The sequence below is a fragment of the Plectropomus leopardus genome, chromosome 18, assembly GCF_026936395.1.
Source record: "Plectropomus leopardus strain MGB_pleo_1.0 chromosome 18, ASM2693639v1, whole genome shotgun sequence".
Classification (NCBI taxonomy): domain Eukaryota; kingdom Metazoa; phylum Chordata; class Actinopteri; order Perciformes; family Serranidae; genus Plectropomus; species Plectropomus leopardus.
Window position 1 is genome coordinate 19,687,509 of NC_142193.1, and position 25,255 is coordinate 19,712,763.

At 42.3% G+C, this 25,255-nt stretch overlaps 2 protein-coding genes across 3 annotated transcripts in view; one reads left to right on the forward strand and one right to left on the reverse strand.

Annotated features, from left to right (window-relative positions):
• gpr139 (G protein-coupled receptor 139) overlaps positions 1-25,255 on the forward strand; it is a 69,727-nt gene that overhangs the window by 685 nt on the left and 43,787 nt on the right. Inside the window, exons 2-3 of the mRNA XM_088091118.1 lie at positions 23,700-23,844; positions 24,067-24,286. The gene's annotated coding sequence lies outside the window, so the exon portion shown is untranslated. The remainder of the gene's footprint in view (positions 1-23,699; positions 23,845-24,066; positions 24,287-25,255) is intronic.
• Positions 2,052-22,670, reverse strand: gprc5ba (G protein-coupled receptor, class C, group 5, member Ba). Of its 2 annotated transcripts, none has more exons than XM_042505545.2 (4): positions 21,750-22,670; positions 9,850-10,881; positions 9,060-9,205; positions 2,052-5,474 (listed from the first exon to the last, which is right to left on the reverse strand). In XM_042505545.2, the coding sequence occupies exons 2-4, from the start codon at positions 10,877-10,879 to the stop codon at positions 5,430-5,432; spliced, it is 1,221 nt and encodes a 406-aa protein (XP_042361479.1). In that variant the 5' UTR covers positions 10,880-10,881; positions 21,750-22,670; the 3' UTR covers positions 2,052-5,429. The 2 variants fall into 2 exon arrangements, with proteins under 2 accessions (XP_042361479.1, XP_042361480.1); XM_042505546.2 differs by having other exon boundaries at positions 9,084-9,205; positions 21,750-22,669.

Below are 25,255 nucleotides of genomic sequence, written 5' to 3' on the forward strand. Positions count from 1 at the left end.
TCAGAAATTATGGAGCAATTTTGTTGTTGTTGTTTACATTTTCAGATTTTAAGTCATTTCAAGATAGAAATGTGAGACTTTTACTTTAGAATATTTCCAAATTTATTTAAAAAAAATGTTCGACCTTTGTATCTGTTTACAGTCAGAGATGTCCTCAACTGAAATGTACCAGTCATTATCAGGTGTTATCTATTTAATTTTTATTTCCAGTAACCCCAAAAAAGTTTATATGAAAATCACAATATTATCATCATTATATAATATATAGGTGAATATTATTAATATGCATGCATGTCCATAGACGTATTTTTTAAATATTGCAACCTCAACTGGGGTTTGATTGTTCATCGCAACGGTGTTGACCGCAGCAGTGATTTTGTTCCATACTGCGTTTTTCCGACTTCTTTTGATGCCATTTTTCAGGCTGCTAAATAGGATCAGTTGGTTAAATTGGACCTGCAATGTCAGCGTTTCCATTTCTAGCTCAGAGATGTTTCCCTTCTTGGCCTGTCCATGTTGTAAACTCTCAGGGCAAGGCCTCTAAACTGACAATATATACATTACCCCAGGGATGGCGTTTTTCTGTCGGCCAAAGCCGAAGTTGATGTCGCCCTGGTTTCCTTGTCAAAAAGCCTAAGAGAATTTTTCTATTTGATTCTGGATTGTTTCAGAAATTAAGCTCTGTGGCAAACCAACGTTTGTGATACTTAAATGTTTTGTTTAGCAAGATAATCTTCACAGATGAACACCACTAAACAAAATACACTACAGTTGCATCCCTACCATTAGGGGGCTGTGAAACCGCAGCGCAAGGACGTTCTGCAGTCTAATTTAGCCTCTTATTAGCAGCTGCCTTTTCTTAGATACATGAAGACTTCTAAGTTCACGAGTGGGGCGAAAACCAAAGTAGACCACAGCACACTGCATGACTTTACTGTGATTTTATTCAGAGCAACGACGCGTTTCGCCTGCACTGAGCAAACCTGAAGAGGCCGCAGGCGAAACGCATCGCTCGCTCTGAATAAAATCACATTAAAGTCATTCAGTGTGCGGTGATCTACATTTTCACTTTATATGTTCCTGCCACCGACCAGCACCTGACGATCACATCGGCTGTGCTTGGGGAGTTTCGTTCATTGTTTCATGAGTTGGGTATTTATTGATGTATTATATGTCGCAGAACAAAAGTGAAGCCTCTTCAGCTTGTGTTAACTACAGACCTTGTAAACAAAAAACGGAGATGCTGAAATGTTAACTTTCTGGGTTTTAGGACTCATTTCTGGGGTTCTCTTTTGTGATGGGATAATTACATAGGCACCATCTATGGAGGGCACTGGATTTTATGTTCCCCACAAACTTAAAGATGTGGGGACAGCATCCCCAAAACCTGAAACGCTACTGGCAATATTTGGTAGCCTAATGCAGTGTTCTAGGCAGTAGCATAGCCAGAAGTATTAATTTAGGTGGGCCTGTGAAATACAAGTTTTGCAATTAACAAGCATAAAGTGATATACAAGATCAAGCCCAACAGGCTTTCACTCTTATTTTAAGGTGTCATTTAAGCAATACTACACAAGTGGGTATTAAACGCTGGCATGACAATGATGCAGTTAGGACCAGGCGAAAATTTATGCTTCAACCCTCATTTGTTGGCACTTTTCCTTTAAAAAAAAGTAGTTTGCAGTTACCACGTTCATCAGTGCCTGTTATCTCTGGTGAAATAAGAGTGTTTCAAAAGATTTCAGTGCACAGATATGCGCTGGTTTCTACATTAGATTGATAAATGACAGCCAGTGTTTCCATTGCATGATTTAACCAACAAAGAGCACTGACAAATGTAACATGTCCCACGTAGTACATATCGTGGTCTTAAATAAGTTAATTAAAGGGATCCTAAAGTTGCACAGTGTTTCTGTTAAAAATCATTGGACAGTATATCATCATTAGATTTTAAAATGTGAAGTACTCAAATTAGGTGCTTTAATTTTGAAAATCTTTAGAATGATCATGTAGTCAGCTGAAGAAAAAAAAACACCACATCCCATTAAAAGTTAACTACAAACATGACACTTTTATTGAACTCATTTTTTTTCCTGATTCAGTTACAGAAACAAGAGAGTTAACTGTTGTTGTTTTTTTTTTTAATAATTATTTTTCTAATCAGGGGAATCAAGTTCTATACATAGGCATGCTGCGTCACTGCACAGTCACAGCTGTGAAAACCAATATCATCCCTGTCAGCTGCCCCGCTGGAACAGTCTGAAGGCAAGACAAATCAGGAGAGGACAGGCAAGGACATGTCAAACCCAGGGAGGATGGGTGTTCAGTGGGCTGCCCAGGGATGACAGACTTAACATATAGAAGTTTTGTGCAAATTTCACCACAGTCTATTTGATTTTAAACACAGAGACGATACCAGTCAGAAGATTCTCTTTTTTCCCCCCTCATGTCTTCAAACCAAAACAGGAGGTTTTTATTAGGTCCAGTCATGATGGCGATTTGTTCCTTTTTGGGGAATCATACTATTTTGGACCATTTCCCCCTGACTTTAATCTCTTTGCTTCTCAAGAGCCAGCTCTCTTTTTGTGTTTAAGAAAGCACAGACATAAAGTGTGTCATCTGATATACACTGAAATTATGATTGCTGTCACATGACCTTTACATAAATAGAGTTAGTATTCAAAAGTACGTCTGAGAAAGGTCTTACATGTAGAAATGGTGATAAGCATGCACAGATAGGTAGTCGACAAGTGCAAAATCTACAAAGTCACGTAATTATTGTTTTTTGTTTTTTTTTTTGTACTCCACACTGAGTGAAAACATCGCAAGAACTGAAACCTCCCCCCTCCTCCGCTCTGAGTGTTGAGAGTTTTGTCTCATTACTGCCGATCATCCAAAACCCTAAAGACAGTTTTTCATGGGCTACGGCGCACGTTTCTGAAGGCTCGTAGTCTGTTTCTGACCAGGGTTGACCCAAACAGAGCCTGACGTGGCGGGACACGCTCTCTTTGGGCATGGAGCTGGCCTGCTGGTACCAGTCCTATTTTAGAATAGCCAGTGGTTAAGACATAAACATACAGCAGCAGTCAAGGGTTGACCCATAGTCTTTTCTTAGTTAAGGGCTGCTGTAAAACCAGGGGTCGCAAATATGACTGTTGGGGGTGCTTGAAGTTTTTCAGCCCTCCCTGCTCTGTATTTTCTAATTATTCCCAAAGTATCGCAGAATATGTTGTTTACTGCATGAAGTGCCAAATAATTATTCACAGCCATTGTCATTTTTTTTCCTGAAAAAATAAAAATAGTGTTTGTATCCCCATAACTGTTACAGCAAAGAGTGGACCTACTCATTTCCTTTAACATTAATCAAACAAAAAATAAAAGCATATCTAGTGTTGGCAAAACATTTCCAAAATGCTAATTAAAAAAAAAAAGACACCAGCAAGAGAGAAATAAAAGCATAATGTAACAACAAGCAAATGTATGAACAACAAAGCAAACCAGTTAAAAAAATCCCCAGATAAAAACAGTTTGCAGTAGTCAGTCCTCCAGTGGGTCGTACCACACTGGTGTCTAAACTCAGGCTACAGTTAAAAAAGAAAAAGTAAAAGTAAGGAAGCAAGCAAAGCTTTACAGCACTACTATGTACACAGCTTCTCAGGTGAAGAGAGCGAGAGAGAGCTGGTGTGGTGATGAAGGGAGAGGGCGTGAAACGGAGACTCCAGTGAAACGAGAGTCCTTCTTGGCACATGGGGCTACACTTGAGCTATAGCCGACCACGGGGAGACAGGAGGGGGGAGGAGGAGGAGGGAGTGACGCTTCACCAGATAAAGAAGACGACCACAGAGAGCAGAGCAGCGCTGCCGCCTGCACACATCACGCACAAACACACACACAGACAGACCAGGGAGCCATTTTCTCACACAGATCTGTCTCATAGATTCCCCATTTCCCCCCCCTCGGACCGCAACTCGCCATCTCCTTCCTCCTCGCTCCCATCCCCCTTCTTCCACCTCTTGTATTTGATCTCCCTCTTTCCACCACACTGTAAATCTGATCTTTCTAAGGCTCTGGGATATCTCCACACACCAGCCACAGCTCTATCTATAGCCTGTCACTCACAGATTTGACTACTGTAGTTGTGTGCTGCACTGGGAAGTTGTGTTGGAGGGATGTTTAGCACCAGAAAGCAAACTTGACTTTTTGACCCCCCCCTCCCCCTCGTCCACCCCACCTGTCAACTCCCAACACTCATAAAATCACACGTACGCACACGTAAACACAGATAGAGCTAGGAACAGTTTAATTTGCTCGCTTCGTTTCCTGCTGATATAAAGTGACAGATTCTCCTGGCTGCCTCAAAACGCCAGTGGCCACCGGAGATGTGGGAGAGCAGCACACAGCAGTCTGACCTAGATTCATGAAAGCGGTGCCTCCCCGCCGACGACTGACACCCTCCTTGTCCAATCACAATTCACTCTAATCTGCTGTATATACAGTATATAGTGTATATAACAGCAGTTCATTAGCAGCTTGCGATCCCTCTGTTCAGGTGCTCCAGGCTGCTTTTGCTGCGTGCGCGGTCACTGGGAACTTCTTTTCCATCTGCAGTTTCACAGTTTGTTTCACATTTTTGCGAAGTGTCCATGCAGGTGGGAGGATGAGGCAAGGTGTTATGCATTGTATTCACATACGGTGCAGTGAAATAGTGAGGGAGGAAGAAGAAGTGTTCGCGGAGGGGTAACAGTCTTAAGGGAGAAGGTTTATTGGAGCGGCAGATTTGAGATGTAGGGAATACACACACTCCTCTCTTATACTCTACATACACACCCACAGAGGCTGGATTCTTTTAAAGCGGGCGGTGCTCGAGCTGTACAGTTTGCCCATGTGCTCTTTTTTCACCTATACTGTGGATGGATGGAGGACAGAGCCAAATGTTTCCACGTGAGCGCCAGCAGCAGGGAAAGACAGCCTGACTGACAGGAGAGGAGAGAGAGAGCAAGAAAAAGCAAAACATTTCACAGTTTCTCAAGGATGCTTACAGTGCTGTATAGTCTCAGGGGAGCAAATCAAACAAAAAGAAAAAAAACAATACTGCATGTTGATATTTTCAGATCTGAGTCAGCGTGTCTTGTTTTGCTACTTGCTGGTCACATTTCGAGTTTTTGAACCCTTCTATAGAGATTTGTGTGCTAGAAGAGCTTTAGCTCTGTCCTCCATACCCTGTTGTCTCTCAGTCTCACAAACACACTCATACAATAGTTGATTGGCACACAGTCAGTATTTAAGTCTGTACACAGAATGAAAGGGCCCTTGGCATCCACGTTTTAAGTCCAATTCAACCAGGCGGGCCCCTCATCCTGGGCCCCTCCCTCCTCACCCTCTCCATCCTCTTCTTCATTTTCGACCACACGTCTTTCCAATCCTCTCACTCACCACAGCTGCCTCCCAGTGTAGGTTGGAGGGGCAGAGGGCACCTGTAGGAGGAAAAATTATGATTGTAAATGAAACATCATGGATACCTTCATATATTCACAAATGCGTCTTTACACACATGCATGCTGAAGCTGCATAGGCCCGATTTAAACTTTTTACTAATGCTTTTCCACAAACACGGTTTAATGCAAAATACATCTCTGGCTGTCTTACACTTTAAAATAGGCTCTCTTATGTCATATAGTAGCTGTCAAATACAGAAATATGTGCATGTTTGCACTACCTGCTAGAAATAGGCTATGGACTCCTTTCCCTTTGCCAGTATACCAGAGCTGTGTACACTACTCTACAGTAGACAAATATGCCTTTCTGTGTGTGTGTGTTATGTTCAACATCACAGACGGGCTGGAAACAGAATAGCAAATAGCAGAAAGCAGCATGGAGGCTGGTGAAAATGTTGGAGAAATAGTCTAGTGCTACTGGGACAGAGAGTGATGGTTTTTTTTCCACCCGGGTGTCATTTTTTTGTCACTGCCAATCAAAGCTGAAATTAATTACAAGCGACTACTGCAGACTCATTTGACCTGAGAGTAAAAGCAAGTTGTAACTTCTTTCATGAAACACAAAAGCCAGATGCCAGCAAGTTTTAGTGGGTTCATTGTGCAGTGGGAAAGGGGCTTAATGCTGCAATCACACGGAAACAGGCAGATGGTAGACGGCAAACTGACAGGACAACGCCTTCTGGATGGCACAGGAAAAACAAACAGTCCAGCAGAATGGCAGAACGGTAAAATGAAACGTGCACAACGATATGTCACGATGGTGATGTTGTGTTTACAAAGTATGGCATAAAACATAATAAAATTATTTTCGGTATATTATTTTATGTAATTAATATAGTAATGTCCAGTGGTTTTTCAGATCCCCCATTTTTTTACCTTTTTGTGAAGGAGCTCCTATGTAACATCTGTTTGTAAATTCTGCTGTGGAAACAGCAAGAAGTTAAAATGTTTAAACTTTAAAAAGACATGTTGTCTACATTTATAATTGCCGGTATTCCTTGCCAGCCTAATTACGAAATCCTGCCCTCATCCTCTAAAATGATATCCTGTTTGTTGTCTACCTTCTACCGCAGCATAACAGTCCCAGAGTTTAAGGCAAACCACAGAGAAGCAGGATTTATTTATCATGCTCAGCAATGTGGAAGAGCTGGCTCAACTCTGACCATCTTTAAACCCAAGTCATAGTCCTTTATGCCCTACACTCCTTTAAGTAATTGTTTGATATTTTGGGAACTAAGCTTCTCCATTAGAAAAGAAGATCTAATGTCTAAGCCTGGCTTTGTCAAAATCCAGCTACCAGCACCTCTAAAGCTCCCTCTCCTACCTCATTTGTTTAGTCCGCACAAAAATTGAGGAGTAAAACTGTTTGTGGCAGGTGTTACTTGTTCCTTTTGGACAGAGCCCAGCTAGTTGTTTCCCCTTACTTCCCATCTTTACGCTAAGCTAAATTTACTGCTCTAGAGGCTAGAAAGTGTTATTAATCTTTTCATCCAACCCTTTGTAATAAAGCTAATAAGCCTATTTCCTGAAATGTTAAAGTATTCAGTTAACTCAATCTTACACACTTAGGCCAGTATTTACTTTGCTCTTGCATCCTACTCTTTTCAATTTAATTTTGTGCTTTCATCTTTTGAATATATTTTATCCATTTAAATTGCTCCCTTAAAAGCTGAATTTCTCACTTAATATCTTTTATGCTTATGCAAAGCATTTTTATTTCAGTATAAAGCATGCTTTATGAATAAATGAAATTTATAATGAATGCACAAAAACACTAATGATACTTTATGCAGAGCATCTTAAGGGGACAGTTCATCCCAAAATCAAACTGTAGTGCTACTTATCTAGCTAGATTGTTTCGGTGTGAGTTGCTGAGTGTTGGAGATATCTGCAGAAAGATGTCTTCCTTCTCTTCAATATAATGGAACTAGATGGCACTCGGCTTGTGATGCTAAAAGTGCAAAAAAACAAGCAAAAATATTTAAAAAACTCACCAGCAGTGTCTCTTTACAGAAATCATGACCCAGTTACTCAAGATAATCCACAGACCTTGTTGTGAGCAGTAGGAACTATTTTTCTTGAACTACACCCGCCACATGCATTACTGAGCAGTTGTACCACAATGCGCACAAAGGAAGGAAAGAGGATTTCAGGAGTATCACAGAGCTAGTCAGTGTAACAGCTCAGCTAAGGAGGATGCCATCAATGTTTACATCTCATGCTGTTATTAGCACGAGCCCATGTATTTAAAGAGACCTAGATAACGCAGTAGTGGCAGGACCCTGATCATTGCTATTAAAGTTGATTAGTGGCGAATGACACTAAAAACTTTCAACTGCTGTGTGTAAAATTACATAGAGCAGGTGCATTAGAGACTTTCACCATTAGAGCTGGCTATTTAATGCTTAATTTGAATGGGGATGAAATGCTTTAATCGTGCAGCTTTTCTCAACTTTTCAAAAAGTTATTGGACCCAGTGGATCAAATCCTGATAATGAAACAAGTCATTTTGCGAGCCTGTGACACTCAAAAAATTGTATCCACTGATTTATAGACATCTCTTTCCCAATATAAGTAAATGGGAAAGACCAATTTGGGCCCAATGGCATACGTGACTGACTCAAAAGTTCTAATTTCACTGTATGGCCACTACAAAAACTGGCTTCAAAGTCCAGCACGCTTCCTACAGATTTGCATGCACCCACATCCATGAGTAATTGCACACTTCCTTCACAGTTGGCAGGTGTAATTCAGTAGAGGAAATATAGTTCCTACATGAAATTGCTCACAAAGTCTGTGGAGGATCTTGAGTAACCAGGTCATGATTTTTGGAAAGAGACATTGCTGTTGAGTTTTTCAAATTATTGTTATTTTTTTAAAGTCCAGTGCCATCTAGTACCTTTATATTAGAGATAAGGCAGACATCTCTACGGCCGATATCTCCAACACTCTGCAACTTACACCAAAAAAAATCAAGACTAATGTATAGCACTACAGGTAAGAGGAAAAAGGGGTATTTTTAATTTTGGGCTGAACTGTCCCTAAGCACACCTGCAATCTCTAGGAATAGTGGCTACAAATGATCTTTTAGTCAGTACAGTGTTGCTTCAGCGTTTTAGCCTCTAGTAGTGTGCAAGGTGGTGTGTTGTGCTCTTGTGCTTGATTCATAACCTGGTGGCTGGAAATAAGTCCACCTGTGCCAGCCAGAGTGCCCATTCATCCTGCATAACGAAGGGCGTGACAGGCCGGCGGACAGTCACATCACTCAGTGGACAGATAGCATTGTTGCGTATTTCCACACATGGGAGCACATGGTAGCTCTCTCACGCTCACCCATACACAGACTCAATGTCAGATGAGCGATCATTTGTGACAAAAACCATCCATGCACAACATACAACACACACAGGCCATGTGACCATGCATCCAGCAAACCGATGCACACACACATACTCACACCTCTCCCTCATTCTTGTGCAATGATGTACGGTCTGGAACGCACAAATGTGCATGCAGTCTTGTCGGCGTGGTCGAATGAGATAGCGGCGTGTAAGCGGCGTGTACCTGTGACTGGGAGGATGTACTCACCGCTCCCCCGTTCAGGATCATAGTCATCTCGGTGGGTTGGTAGACATTGCTGCGGAAAGGAGCGCTAGGCCTGGCGCCGGTGTTGCTGTTATGTTGCCCAGCACCGCCACCGCTCCTCAAGCCTGGCGTGGAATAGACAGAGGCGATTACGAGCTGTGACTCAGCACATCACTGTCCTTCTTAAAGAAACATTTGCTATGTACAGGGTTCCCATGGTCATGAAGTTCCTGGAAAAGTTATGAAATTAGAAAAACTTTTTTTTTCCAGGGCTGGAAATGATTTGGAATTAACAGAATGATTTGGAAAAGTTTTGACTATATATTATTTTGGATACTGTTTAACCCTTTGAAACCTGAACAAACAAATTTTAATTTTAAAAACATGGGAAGAAGGCAATGAGCGATGAAAGAAGAAATTACCCAAAAATTTGATAGAAATGATTAAAACTTACATAAAAATGACCTGAAAATAGGTTAAAAAAAACAGGAAAATGACCTGAAAAATGTGCTTAAAATTATATTTTCGTACCATAATTTTAAATATGTATTGGGGTAAAATATGATGGAAAATTCGGGAAAATGTATTGGTAAAAATGTGTGGGAATCCTGTATGTAAGTCTGCACCACAGAAATTTCCTCCTGCACTTATTCTAGCCACGTATGCAAATATTTCCTAGTGTTCTATTACTCACTTCGGCCTACTTCCGCCTACAGACTGTCCTCACACATTACGCCTGTCTGCTCTAAAATATTGGATTGTACTGTACCTGCAGTGTTCTCATCGTTGTATCCGTATCCTTGGTTCTCCACAAACTGCCTGTGAGAGAGAGGGATGTCTTCATCGAAGCTGGTCTCCCTCATCCGTGTCGAGTTCTGAGAGGTGTCAAAGTAATCTGGGGCAGTGGGCTGCGGAGGGGGTCTCAGGCAGATGTGGGATTCAGGAATGGCATGGAAGATCAGCAGCAGCCAGCCCTGAGCAACTAAAGCAATGGCCAGCGCTGGGTCATCCCAGTCCGGGGCCCTCCCCAACCAGGCGTTACCGTACAGATAGAAGCCCACCCAGGCCACCCACAGCAGCAGCGACAGCAGGCAGGTCACCAGCAGCCAGATGGCATTGCAGCGCCACTGACGTGTCTTCCCGCACAGGGCCAGCGAGGCGGCAGTCAGCGCAGCTAGTAGGAGGGCTAGTACGTAGCTGCAGGCTAGAGAGAAGTCCAGTGGCAGGTACTGACAGGCAGCTCGTCCCTCCCTCAGCACGGTCAGAAGAAGCCACTCCGCTGCGATGATGCCCTGCACGGCACTCAAACCCAGCGCTAGGCCTGTTAGGGCGCAGCCACCAGGGCTCCGGCGCTCACGGCCAATCCTGCGCAGACGGACACCCTGCACCAGCAAGCAGGAGAAGCAGACAGCAAACAGGAGACCCCACAGGGCCCGGCGGAGCAAACATAAAGACTCATCCTGCTCGATCAGGTAAGCAAAGCTCAGGCCGAACAAACCGAGGATGCCCAAGAGCAGCAGGAGGATGGGTCCCACACCGCTGCGCTTTTCAGCCTCACTGATGTGGTGTAAGCGGCACAGCAGGACTAAGGCCAGCAGGATGGCAGTCAGCACCCCACCAGCGGCCACTGACTCCACCGCCACACCCCATATGGAGTCCAGGTCACAAAGGAGGGTGTAGGGACGGACAAGGCCCCAGCCACAGCCTCTCGGGAGAGCCTCAGATTCCTCAGAGTCTTGGCCGGTGGCACGATGAGCAACAGTCAGCAGCAGCAGGAGGAGGACCGGGAGGAACGCCATCTCTGAGAGGTCAACAGATCAGAAGACGGAGAGGGGTGAAGGAGCAAAGATGGAGAATGGAGAGACAGAAAGAGAAAGAGTGAGTCATTCTGGTCATAAATGCAACAGAGCTGAGCAGTCAGTCATTTCCACAGTAATCATCCGCCTCTGAGTGACAATGCAAACAATCAGCCACTGCTGTGTTTTAGAGAGGAAACAAAGGACAGCAGTTCATGCAGGGTGAATGAGTGAAGCCTTTCCAAACACACAAAAACACACTCTCACACATACTGTTTCACCAATGGTTGCCTCTAGCCCTGCGCTCTTTTAAAGATCCAGTGCATAGGTTTTAGGGGCATATATTTGCAGTAATTGAATATAAGTATATTTTATGTAGTGTATAACCACTGTTTTTTTTGGTTACCTTAGGATGAGCCATTTATATCTACATAGGGAACAGGGTCAAGCCACAGAGATCGCCATGTTGCACTGGCATGTTTTTACAGTAGTTTAGAACGGTCAAACTAAACACTGTCTCTAGATAGGACCATTCGCAGTTTTGCAGCAGCCACTATAGTAAGAAGCCCCTCCACAGCAAGCAGTGTTGGAAAAACACAGAATTTTTTGTTGTCGTTGTTTTATAACTGGTTAAAATCACTGGATTCCATTTTTTCTGAGAGCAACTGACCTCTGCGGATATTTCGGCTTACAGTTAAAAACCTTCTGAACGTCTGGATCTTAAGTTATCAGAGTAAAAAGGTGGGAAAACATTAGCAGCTGCTCAGCTAGCAGCCTCTCTGACATGCCAAAGAACTTTGTAGAAAGGTCGGCTTATGGTAAAAAACCTCCTAAACGTATAGATCAGAAATAAGTAAGTAATAAATACATAGCGGTGGGTGAGCAGCCTGTCTGTGACATGCTAAGCAGCATAGAGGAAACACTGATTTTTAACATGAAACTGCTGTATGCAGTATTTTAACTAGTTCTGGTCACCTGGTCCATTTATTTTTGAGAGGAAGACACCTCTGCTTACAATTCGGCTCCCAGTAAAAACCTTCTGAATGTCTGAATCTTACGTTGTCAGAGAAAAATGTGAGCACACATTAATGCTGGTGCTAGTCTAACATCCATCTTCAACATGCCAAACAGCATCACAAAAATTTGTGACATGAAACTACTTTAGTCAGTGATTTTACAATGAATTTAATCACCTGGTCTGTGCATTTTGGAGAGGAGGAGACCTCGGCGGAGAATTCGGCTCCTGGTCAATACCTCCTGTACAATGAACACTGAAGGGAATCCCAACCGGGAGAAGTTTCAGCTGCTTGCAATCTTCATGGCTAGACACCATCACCTTAAATCTTACACACTGCTCCTTTAAAGGCTTTCAGGTTTCATTTTGTAGCAAAAAAAAGCATACACATGGCAGAAAAATACCTACAAACCCAGAAAAGCCCAGATAAGCTACCTTAAGTTTATTTACAGAGAGGTGAGGTCAGAGTAGGAGCACCTTAAATGCTTCTGCTGAGCGTTTCAGGTTTATTATTTGTCCAGTCTTGTCCAGTGAACTGGCTGCTGGGGCACTGACAGTAAAGCTGCAGCATCATGCATATTTTTATGAAGAAAAAAATAGAGATACAGAGAAAGGAAGTAGTGCGTACAAGCAGTTCTCGTCACTATCAGGCATCTAAGGGCATCTAGCAAGGCGTGAGACAATGCATAATACACGGCACACAAATGCACAGAGCCTCGAGTGCAAGTACAAACACTCGAGTATTTTTGTGTCCCGGTGAAAAAAAACCCCAACACAGTAGCACTCGGTAAGCGAAATCAATGCTGTCTCAGTCTGCCTATTCCTTTATTCATCACAGCTGTCAGACAGCCACACACACACACACAAACACACATCGTTTCATTGAGGTCTTTGCTAGGATGATCAGTGCTGTCGCTTCACCTGACAAGCTGTGTGTTTTTTGAGAGGTTGATCTGTATTTAAAGCCACCACGGAGCCGCACACACACCACATCATTCTGCCAGGATACTGTCAACTGTCTCTTTGCTACATCGCTAAGCTTTCAGAAATTCTTTCCAGGCTGGCTCATACATTAGTGTGTCAAACAATCTGCTCTTACAAAGAACACACACACACTCTTTTTGAGCCGCTCCACGCTTGAAGCTACACTTTGGATTGTTTATTTCAGCTGTAGTTTTGACATGAAATATCTCCCGGGGTTCACAAATAGACTGTACCACAATATTTACATACCACATAAAGGACACTGGATATCCCCAGCCTCATATTCTCTCTCCATGCCAGTAATGCCAATAAGTCGGGGAGAGTTACATGGTCGAGCCGTCAGGGGAGAGTGGTAGATTTAAATACACGCCAGCCGGGGCTACAGGTCACACACAGTCCTTCCAGCGTGGAGCTTATTAAATGGGGCAGACAGCAAGACAGAGACAGACCCCTTGATACTAGAAAACAGGGACAGAAGTGGGAGGAAGTCTAGTGGATGTGCAGCAAATATACTCAGACTAGACCTGTTTTCATTCGTATGATATGTCCCTTTAATGCACCTGACATTGAGTGAATTCACCCAAGTACTGTTCTGGAGCACAAATTTTGTACTTATTTTCATTCCTTGCTACTTTGTAATTCTACTCAGCTAATGGCCACATAACATTCATTGGACAGCAATAGTTACTTTAAAAATTAAGATTTCAAACAAAACAAAGAGCTTCAAAATATTATTCACTGTTTATAAATTAAATATATATAAAAAATTCTGAGTTGAAACAGTTTGTAGATGAATGGATTAGTACTTCAACGGAAAGTTGAACTGCTTTTTAAAAAAAAAAAAAAAAAATTAACAGATGTATTGTTTCAAGTCAATTTTTTTCTCTTTTTTTAAGCAAAAAAACCCCAAAGATTTCATGGTCCAAATTTCTCAAGAGAGGATTTACTGATTCCACGTGTTTTGTTTAAAGGTCCAGCATTTAGGATTTAGGAGGATATATTTACATAAATGGAATATAACCTAATTATTATGTTTGTTTTTTTATCATCTGAAAATAGGAATTGTGTTTTTGTTACCTTACCATGAGCTTTTAATATTTTTCTCCATGTTTCTACAGTAGCCCAGAATGTACAAACCAAACAACGGCTCATCAAAGGGCCATCTGTGTTTTCATGTCGGCCACCGTAGGTAGCAGCTCATCCAAGACGAAGAAGACCAAGAAGCGTTGGATAGACACAGATTTTTGATGTGCATTATTCTGCGTTTCTACATTTAAAAAAAACTGGTGAACAATGAACATTGAAGGAATCCTTACCAAATTAAGTTTTGTTTTGTTTGCAATCTGCAAGTCTCACCACTAGATGCCACTAAATCCCCCTTCATTTTACACACTGGACCTTTAACTACTGTTCAGGCAAAACAAGCAATTTGAAGGTGTCTATTCAGAACACGTGCCCCAATAAAAACATGAAAGTACTAGAGGACTTTTATCTTGACAAAATTAGAGACCTTTAAATTGCCATAAATTGATGCAGAAAATGTTCAAATTGATGCAGGTAAAATATTACTGAATGCCATAAATTAAGTGTTTGAAGTTCAAATTTTCTGGGAAAGAACCCTGAAGCTGAAGAATCAACATTTAAAGCTCCTATATAGTTCTTTCGAGGTTATCTTCTGGTTCTTTAGTTTAGTTTAGTTTAGTTTAGTTTAGTTTAGTTTACTGGGGGAAGATTAAAAACATCACACCAAAAATAGCCTACAAACCGTATTTCCAGCAGTTAACACATTAAAGCAGTGGCTCTCAGCCTTTCTGCATATGCACAGAAATATTTGAGGTTTGAAAAGGTCACATATTTGTTTCTCAGTAAGCATTTAGTATAGGATTATGAATCTTTTAAGAAATAATTAAAATCATTGATATTTCAAGTGTCATTTAGAAGCATATTGAGTTATCCACGTTATTATCTGACATTATACGATAGGATCAAAAGTGTTAAAACAATTCAGTGCAGTTTTGCACCTCCAAGGGTTCTTTATTGAACGAAGGTGTTGTATAGCACTTTAAAAACATAGGTGCCATATAGCACCAAAACCTGTTTCCCTGTGACTACGAGCTGAAGCACTGTTTTTGGATACTGTTTACCACTGTTCTGAATGTAATATAATTTAAGACACTGGCATATGTAATTTTCTATCAAAACAAGTGGTTCGATTATCCCCCAAATTTCCACATCCACACAAAACACAAACATGTAAACAGACAGCAGTGTAGTGGAGGGTATACAGGGTATACCCACCTCTTTTTCTGGCTGTTTAGAGTATACTCACCTATTAACCAAAAAACTATTGGAATATGTAGGAGAGTATACCCATAGCTGGTCCATCCATTTATTTATAAGCTTTTGATGTCTCTTTCCTAATATCCATATTTTTAAAAAGAGCATATTTTTAAGGCAGATATTGTTTACAACTCTTGACATATTTCAGTGAGACCCCAGAGGGCGTAACAGTGAAATATGCATGTGTGCATATGTGTGTGTGTGCTTGTGCATATTCATTTGTTTAAAGCTCTTTCATGTGTCCTCCAGAGATTTACACCCTCCAAATTCCTCCTCACGCCTCCTCATTACCAAAATTCTTCGCTGCCTCGTTTCCTGCCGTTATTTCAGCCTGTCGTTTCCTGTAGTCTCCTTCCCGCCTTGTTGCAGCAGCTCACTGCCGCTGGATATTATTGGTCTACATTAACATCAATCAGCACTCATACAGGGATGAGTCACCAAAACACACTCAAACACCTTACACTGACACAAAAACAGACACTTCTGATAAACTCCTGCTTTCTTTGAACATGGTGTTGTTTTTCTCATGATAAGCATGGTCACACCCCATCTTTAAATGACAGGAATAAAACAAAAAGGGAGAGGAGACAAAGAGAGAAAGGCTCACTCATCCTCGACAAGCCGAGCAGACTGCTCCTCCTCTGTCTTTTTATTTTCGATCTTTTCTTTTTCTCTTCTTTGTCACATTTTTCTAATGACAGAGCCTGGGAAACCACATAGTGCAGACAAGACACACACACACACACACACACACACAGAGGCTGGAGCTTGTGCACATGGGTGAATGTCCCCTCACCCTCTCACCCAGTCACTCCCTCTTGTACAGATGGCTGCTCTGGCTGCTTTTTGAGTGGGACTTGGCACAGCTGCAGGATGCACACTGAGGGCTACACATGTGCAAAATCACCGATGCTTCTGCAAAAATGCACGACACACAATACAGAATACACGTCTATGCACATGCCACACACTCAAGTCCCCTACTTCCCACTAATACAAGTCGTGCAAAAAGAGAGAGAGAGAGAAGGAGCCCCTGGCCTTCTGCTTTGTGCAGCACAGAGGATGCTGCCGCCGTCTCATCCTCCCCTCCCTCCCATCTTTCTAGACATGTTTCTTTCTCTGTCACTCCTGCTCCGTGCAGCCATTTCTGTCCTCCCCTCCATTTAAAATCCTCTATTCTGTTGGCTTTCAATTCCACATCTACTCCAGAGCAGCCAGAGCAGTCTCATCTCTCTGCTACATTTGAAGATGCACTTGGAAAGATGCGCCTCACACACCTCCTCTCCCCACATATCCTCCCTCTTTTTACCCCCCCATCCTCTAATCCCAAACACACACCCTCTTCCTTCCATTTTGGCTTCTCCTTCTCCCCTCCTTGTGCCCCCCCACCCCACCCCCCTTGCCTTTATTCTTGTGTATCTTACGTAACTGGGGAAAGATCCAGCTCCTGCCAGTTCTGCTGCATGGCTGCTGTTTCTCAGGCATCATCTTCCTCAGTGCCAAGCAGCCTGCTGGCACTCAGAGGTCCATCTTAGTTTTGTATTCTGCACGTCGCAGGGTTACATGCATTCACGCTGCACGTGTCTCTCTCTCTCACACAAACACACACACACACACACACACACACACACACACACAGACTGGCATAATGCCTATGTTTGCTGGGTCTATTTGCATGTAAATATAACAGTCTGCTCGGCGACATGTATTATGCATTTGTGTGTGAAGGCACCACATTCTCACACAAAGCTGAATGTGACAAGTATGCAGCGTGCATTCCTTACGCACACAACAGGAATACAGACATGAGAGTGCAAATGTGCAGCACTGCAGTCCTTTAAATCTGCTCCAGGCTGGAAGGGCAGGGGTGTCCTGTACAATTACCTCTTCCAATAATTATCAGACATAGCACACAACCAGATGCTGCCTAATTACTGCGGTGATAATTGGGAGGATTATTGCATTTTGACGACTTGCTTCAGTTCTTGATTTTTTTTCTCCTACTTTTGTATTATTCAGGCTACTGATGGAGAAAATGTGTGAGTGAGTGTGTAGGTGTACGGCTGGGAACACGTTGAGCCAGCTGTTGAGGTGAGCAGGTCATTTGCAGGACCTGCGCTGACATCTGCTTGCTGCTGACGCCACTCCAGACTCCGCAGCCTTATTCACTGTCTTCTCTAAAACTAACAGACCTTTCCTTTCTGATCGTGCATAAATTTACATCTTACATCAGTGGCTGGGATTACATAAGGCCTTTAGATATCAGTCATGTAAATTAACCCAAGCTGTCTGGATGTCTTGTCTCACTCTGTGACTTTGGATTAAAAACACATCTGCGCCTCTAAATAAGTTTGAATGCTCTACTTTCAATAGGTTTGTCACTGGAGACTGTGGTTTTATCAGTTGCTACTTCTGTGTTAAGCAGTCTTGATCTTCTATGACGTCTTGAGTGAGAGTTAATGCCTTGAAGTTGCTGAAGTCTAATGTGAAACATGGTCCAGAAAAGAGAAGGAATTAAGACAAAGAAGTAATGAGAACCACTGAGGAACCTTTCTGTCTTACCTGAGGTCTTAGATATACCCTTTAACTACCAAAATTAGTGCATGTACATGGGTTTTTCAAACACAGGTAAACCCTGCTGAATGTAGGAGACAGACTATATTCCCATTGCCCGGGAACACAGCGCTGCAGTAGACAAGTCTGCTTTTTTGTCAACTTGTGTGTGTGCATTGGGGGTTTTGTCGGTGTGTCCATGCAACATCTTGGACAGGCAGGAGAACAGGTAAACATAGACAGCAGCAGGAACAGAGGTCTTTGAAAACTTTTCAGTATTTTCTTCTCTTTATTTATTTCTTGTTTGTTCAGTCTTTCTTTCAAACTTGGTGCAGACTAACTTGGAGTGATGGTTTAATGCTGCTTACAAGGAGACAACTAGTAATTAGTGACGTGTCATTGCATTTCACCAATAAAGTAGCTGAAATTAGCACGATCACCCAGGTGTGTTCCCATCAATGCTGATCGGTGATCAATGCCTTTCTTTGGTCAAGCCAAACTTTTATTGCTAGGTCAAGGTACCTTTGTGATTTTATTCTTCTTGATTGGGAAATTCTTTCCCCTTGCAATATCTTTCTGTAATGATGGATAATGCTCCCAGCTGGTTTCACTCTAATATGTTGCTGTATTTACTCTGTTTTCTGTTGCTCTTACTGCCTAATACTCAAAATACTCTCACTAACACCCCTTTTCCACTAAAATAAATATGCATATACACAGGTTATAGACTCCATTCCCAATTGCCAATAAAACAGAGCTGTGTACACGGCTCTGCAGCAAAGCATGTTTTTCTGTGTGTGTGTTTTTTTTTTTTTTATTTGTTTGATTTGGTGTGTCACAATCAAAGTCATGGACAGGCCTCAAAACAGGTGAGTAAACAGTAGAAAGCAGCGTGGAGGCCTGTGAAAACTTTACGGTGGTTGTTTCTCCTTATACATCTCTTACTTACTCAGTTTCTCTCACAAACTCAGTGCAGACTAATTTGGATCCATGTTTTTGAGTGCTGCTTGGGGAGAGACAGACAGTGTTTTGTGGTGGCGCATCATGTGTCCCACCAGTAATGGGGCTAAAATTAGCGCGCTCACGCAAATGCTGTGCTTCCATTAAAGCTGATAGGAGCTGGAGACGATAAATACCCATGACCACTGCAGAGTCATTAGACCCCATTGATTGTAACCTTTCCCATTACATTAAAAATCCAGATGTTAGCAGGTGTTTGTGTGTATCCTGTGCGGTGGACAATGGGCTTAAAAGTTCTACCTTGTCATAAATTCAAGCAAAGAAATCGCTGGTCTTACTTTTTCAGATTTCTGTGGTATTTTCTGACACTAAGCAATCACCAGCAGAGTAGACAAACTGCTCTCAGTTTATATTGGCACATGCAAGCCTGTGTGCATGGATGGTTGTGTGATTTGCATTTTCAGGTGTGTTGAGTTTGGATGGAGATATTTCTTGTGTATGCTAATGTGTACATAGATCGTTTTAAAATGCCGTTTTAAAATGAAAACATATTAATGAGGATGTGGCCTTAGTTTGGAACCTCATCCACTGCAGATAGACAGATAGACACTCTCTTTCTCACTCAAGGACATTTCGACAGGACACATGGTCGCTGTAATCCCTGAACTTTGCAGAGTTGGCCTTCCTTACGGATCATGCATTCAGTCAGAGACCTCCTACGCAGAAGATTGTAAAAGCACAGCCAGTTTACATGAGAGTTTCGAGTCGGCGTTTTGAGAAAGATATCTCTGGTGCAAGTTTGCTGAAATAAACAGACCTGGCATCCAAATCCATAGCTGTACGCACAGTAAACCTTTAACACAACTTTGCTGTGCATGGATACTTGAGAACACATTTACAGTAACTCGATCCTCAGATGATTTTTTTCTTTGAACGAATGCAAAGGAATGCATTTAGCTCCAAACTTATCCAGCGTCCTGCCTGTAATAAAATGAACAATAACCATGAATTGCACCGCATAATCTGATCCGTCTGTGTCTCCAATCTCCCAGCATCTGTAACCTTACAGAGTGACATCACCGATCCCTTGTGTGGTGGATAAAAAGATGGGCATAAAAAGAGGATGAGGAAGAAGAAAGAGGGGGAGCGATGCGGTAGACGTCAAGGTATGACGTATGGCTGTGCTAAAATATTGAAAAGGAGTTGGTGAGGACAAGTTTGGGGAAAAAATAGACTCGCAGAAGACAGGACGTCACAGGGATGTCAGATTAAATGGTGAAACTGAAAAAGTAGTAGTCCATTCATTGCACTGGCCTCTTGGGTGTCACCATGAAGAAACTGACAGTGGAAGTATTTTCCCCAGCCATCCTCATTAGGCCTCATTACCATGTGACTGGGCTCACAGCAAGACCATATGCTAATTGACTTAACAATTAGCAGTGCCTTACACCCCTCCCTCTGCTCCCTTTTCTTCCTCCTCTTCCTCCTCCGATGCGGTCTGTTCGCAGATGTGAAGGCATCCTGAACCTAAAAATGGCCACCGACCTCCGGTGTCATGTGTTTTGCTTTTATGTGATGTCAGTAAGCATCTTCTGTTACAGATAGAGTAATAGGATGAATGGGGGCGTTGATCACAGGAGCCCAGTGAGATCAGATTTGGTTTGGAGAGTGTGATAGTGATCAGAGGAGCAGGAGAAACAGGGGAAGGAAGAACTGGAGCGAGCCTTGTGCCTCGAGCGTGTGTGTGTGTGGGGGGGTTCATGATCACAAATGCACATATGAAAGGAGAACTTCCCATGTATGTGAACATCCAGCTCATGCACTCAGCTGTGCCATGTGTACATAAAGAGGCCGCACACACACAATCATCCAAACAAGGTACATATGGCATCAGCCCCGAGGAGATACTGTAGCATCCTCTTTTCCCATGAGAGACCTAACTAACTCATGAAAGCGCAGCCTGAGAATAAACAGCTCCACTCTGCTGAATATTGATTAATGATGGAAAACAGAACACGCCAAAATAGGCCCGGGAGCTTTCTGAGTACACAAATACTGCACTGACGGAAGCTCGAGGCTCATGTATCATCTATCTATTGACCAGCAGAAAGTCAATCTATGCATTGACTTCCATTTCCATGCAAACTTCCTTGTCTAATTGGACTCAAGTGGCCATTTAAGAACAATTTCTTTCCAGAGTTCAACAACAAGCCTTTTGTTTATGGGGCCAGCGTGGGAGGGACACATCTCCTAAAGGGGACACCCTTGGTTTTTAGCTGACCTAAGGAGCAGTTAAATGCAAACACACAGTTGGAAATTGCTCTCTTTTCTTTTCTTTTTGGGCTCATCCCCCCTGCCTCTTAACAATGGCCACATGGGAGGGTCCCTGGGGGGTTCCAGAAGAGTGTTTGTTTGAGGGAACAGCAGTAAGACCATTGTTACTTAGGTGTGTGTGTGTGTGTGTGTGTGACACATATAAAGAATGACATCTAACCTCTAAACGAAAGAATGGAGTGACTGACACTCCGAAAATATCCAAATGCATTGTGGGGTGAAAATGGAGGTGCAGCTACTAATAGACATCAACGTTTTAATCCTCACGAGAGAAAAAAAAGTGCCACAGCCAATCAGTCCTTACATTTCACACAGGTCAAAGTCCTCCATGTGTTTAGTTAAGCTTATCACGATTTTACCAAATGCTCTTTGATGTCAAGGCCATATGTGCCAAACCCTGTGCGTAAATGTGCATTCATGTCTAAAATACTGCGTGTCCTTTCTGCTTCACACACACCTATGCATTTGGTGCATCGACATCGCCTTTCTCCCCGGGCTGTCAGTGATGCAACTTCCACCTCAGTGGCAATAAGCCCCGAAACAGCTTTAATACAACACAACCCGAGAGATGCACTCATATAATCCGAGATCCTCTCTGCTAACTGAATACATATCTCGCATCACCTCAATCACACCCCCTTTTTTATTAATCAATGTCCGATGGGCTACATGGTGGACAGCACGTACCTTAATCGATGTAAACAAATCCGATCGAGAAGGAGGGCAGATGCACAGTTGTCAGGTTGGATGGGAGACTGGGAGAGTAAAAATGTCACATTTCGGAATGAGCTCCGCTTGCTGCGTTTGCGTATTCTCTCTCCATCCACATGGACTCGATCAGCCCAGATGATTCCTCCTGCTCAGGCTCTGACACCAGAGGCACCCGGTGATTCAGCCCGTATCTGTTGTCCTCAGAGGCAGAATGGGCATGGACGAAACACGCCGGGGTGTCAGGATTAAAACGATGTTCTTGATCGTTTTCCCCTAAATCCTTTGTTCATCGGTGCGCATCTTTGACTTTCACTCTGCACCAGCGAAGGAGCAGTCATCAAAAATTCATAAAACACACAATGAGTCGAAATCCTGTGATGCGCAGAGACGGTTCTCCCCGACCAAAAAGCAAACAAAAAAAAAAAGAAACCCTGCTGGATCCCCCTTCTCCTGCGCCTTACGCCGCTGAATGTCCCGCTTGATGGTCACTGCTCCCCGCTGCACATCTCCCGACTGAATGCATCACCAAAACTGCGCTCCGCATAACGCGCGTACTGATAATCCCTCTCCGCACACATACACACACACACACACACGTCGCGTACAAACAAAGTGACAGCTCTTCAGAGCCGCCAGTAACTCCTCTCTGTCCTCCCTCCCTTTAACTGGTTTACTCTCCGATAAATTAATTGGTGCCTGACAGGGGGACCACCTTAATAAATCCTTTGTGGACGCACAGCGAGTCTCTCTCTCGCTCCCTCTCTCTCTCCCTTACACACACACACAAACACAAACACAAACACACCTCCTAAATCTTTTGTCTTAATGTCACTGTCACAGCTTGTACGCACAGTTTGGACCCTCCTGCTTAGTTCCAGTTTGCTGTACTGTTTTTTGCCTCGTCCACTGCTCTAAGTCATAGAAAATTTGCCAATATAGTGTCAAGTTAGATTGTTAAAATGTAGTTTCCGGGTGCACCTTTCAGAATAAGTTTTTTTTAAACTAATAGTCATAAGCCCCTTTTCAATGGGACTGTTCGTTTTGAGAAGTGGTGAAAAACAGGAAAGGCATGTCAGTTATTTTTTTTTTTTTATGCATTTGGGAAGGAATTGTGTTATTTATTTTGGCTTTGGGGAGGAACATAGCTACAACTTTAAATAGTAATATTTTGCATTAATTTTAACCATCTCTGAGCCCCAAATTCCAGTGGTGGATTTAAAAGGCATCTTTATTTTAAGAATCACCTAAATAAATCCATTTGGGCAACCAGTAGTTCATCTGGTAGAGTGCATGTCCCATATACAAAGGCCATTTCTTTGCTGCAACAGCTGCAGGTTCAATACCAACCCATAGCCTTTTGCTGCATGTCATCCCCTCCCTCTCCCCCTTTCACTCGAAAGCTGTCCTATCAAATAAAGGCAGAAAGCAAAAAAAAATCTTCATTCATCCATCCATTCATCCATCCATTTATATCATAGCCAGTAACTGCAAAAATAAAAATTATTGTCCAATTTTCAAATTTTGGCGGCCCTCAGACACATTATGTGTGATGCAGGTTGTATGTCTTGAATAATCAATTAATTTTAAGTTTCATTTAACAATTTTACTCAAAAATGAAACATTTGAACTAACCAGATCTTGTAAAAACATCAAATGCTGCGCTCACACATGCATGACAATAGTGAAAAAACATTTTTTTTCAATTATGGCAAAATCCCAACCCTTTTCACAGCATAGGTTCCTCCCAGACAACATTAATGATGGCTCAATTCCATTAAGTGTGCCAGAAAGCTGCTCCAGTTAGTCAGCATCCACAATTCTAGGACCTCCACTAATTGGAACACAGCCATCATCGATCTTATTAAATACACCTGTGCTTTTTCTGAACAGACACGTCTAAAAGGTCTATTTGTCTCTCATTTACAGGCACACAGTGATTCAGCAATCTGTCCTGCAAGTCCTGACCATCAGGGGAAAATTAAGAATCAGTGTTTTTCTCAAGGACACTGCAACATGTAGACAGAAGTTGGACGGAGCCAGAGACTGAACCACAAACCCCGCAGCAAACTCAGTGAGTATTTCACAAAGACTTGCCATATTGTTATCGTTGAGGATTTTATAATATAAATGATGTCAACTCCGTGCTCACATCTTCTGCAACTCATTTTCATTTTAAAGAAATGAGACTCTTATTTTGAAAGTATACCCAGCCTGTTTCCGTTGTTGCTCTGGTTATTTCTAGCTATTTGACTCAGCCCTAAACTGATGTGGTGCTTATTATTTCTCCCTCTAGTCACATGCTTGTTGCCTCAGCTGCTCCAGTCTGTCTACCAGGGAGGCTTTCAATACTGGAGCCCCCACTCCCCCCACTACCTCCACCCCCCACCATCCTGCCTTTATGCTGGTGTATGATGTGAGCCAGTGGAAGTCGCCTGTGGCAATAAGTTTGAAATGGGTGTCCAAACTGCAGTCAAGCAGGAGCAGAGCATGGCAGCCATGACACCTCTGACCAGGTAATCACAATGCAGCTGCTGGTGTAGAATATTATCCGACTATACAGGAACAAACCTTCCCTCTCTGTCCACTCACAGGGTTACACCTCATTTTGTGAGACTGCAAATAATCCAGCGATTTGGGGGAGTTTCGTTTAGTTTATTTGCACACAATTAAAACTGCATAAAATCCAGATGACTAAAAATAAGAAATGTGTCAGGAGAGGAGCCAGAGGCTTATACAAATGGATCCACCCTCAACTTGAAAAGAACAAACAATAACAAAGAAAGAGGGGGGGAAACAACAACAATAAAAAAACATTTTACAGAAAAATACAACAAAAGATAACTGACAACAAAAAGCACACTGAGCAGAGAAAGTAGCCCAATAAAAACCAAGATATACATAGAGCACAATGCACAAAGAAAAAGAAACGATATATGCTCACATAGAAATAATTTAACATTATGAATTAAATGTAATGATAATTTCCTTTTACAAGTCTCTACAGATAATGAGCTCTTAATAATGAGTACTTTATCATTCCAACAGAATAGAATAAAATCTATATTGTCATTGCATGAAAACAGCGAAACGGTGGAGCATATCAGAATCACGTTTTCAAGAAATACAAATAAAAGAATACTAGAGTGCCAAAATATCACAGCAATTTTCACAGTAAAAGGGAAAAAAAGATCAAGTAAGTGCACATCAGGTGCAAAGTGCATGTTAAGTCCTGACTTCATGATTAGGGAAAGTACACTGTGACATCTGAGAAAACAACCATGTTTTGTTTTGTAACACAGAAGGTGGAAGTTGATCGACCTGTCTAATATTACATGAATTAATTTTTAAAATTTGATTTAAAGAAATGGCTAAAGGATGATGCTACAGAAAAACGGTAAGAACACACATTTATATATAAACGCACATATCTGATAAATATTTATGTAATATACTGAGAAAATGTTCAGTTTCCTGAAAAGTGG

Excerpts from the sequence above, each read along its gene's own strand:
- gprc5ba (XM_042505545.2), bottom strand. The coding sequence starts at position 10,879 with ATGGCGTTCCTCCCGGTCCTCCTCCTGCTGCTGCTGACTGTTGCTCAT. Across the intron at positions 9,206-9,849 it reads CAACGATGAGAACACTGCAG|GCTTGAGGAGCGGTGGCGGT; the intron begins GTACAGTACAAT and ends ATTCCACGCCAG. Across the intron at positions 5,475-9,059 it reads GTACATCCTCCCAGTCACAG|GTGCCCTCTGCCCCTCCAAC; the intron begins GTACACGCCGCT and ends TTCCTCCTACAG.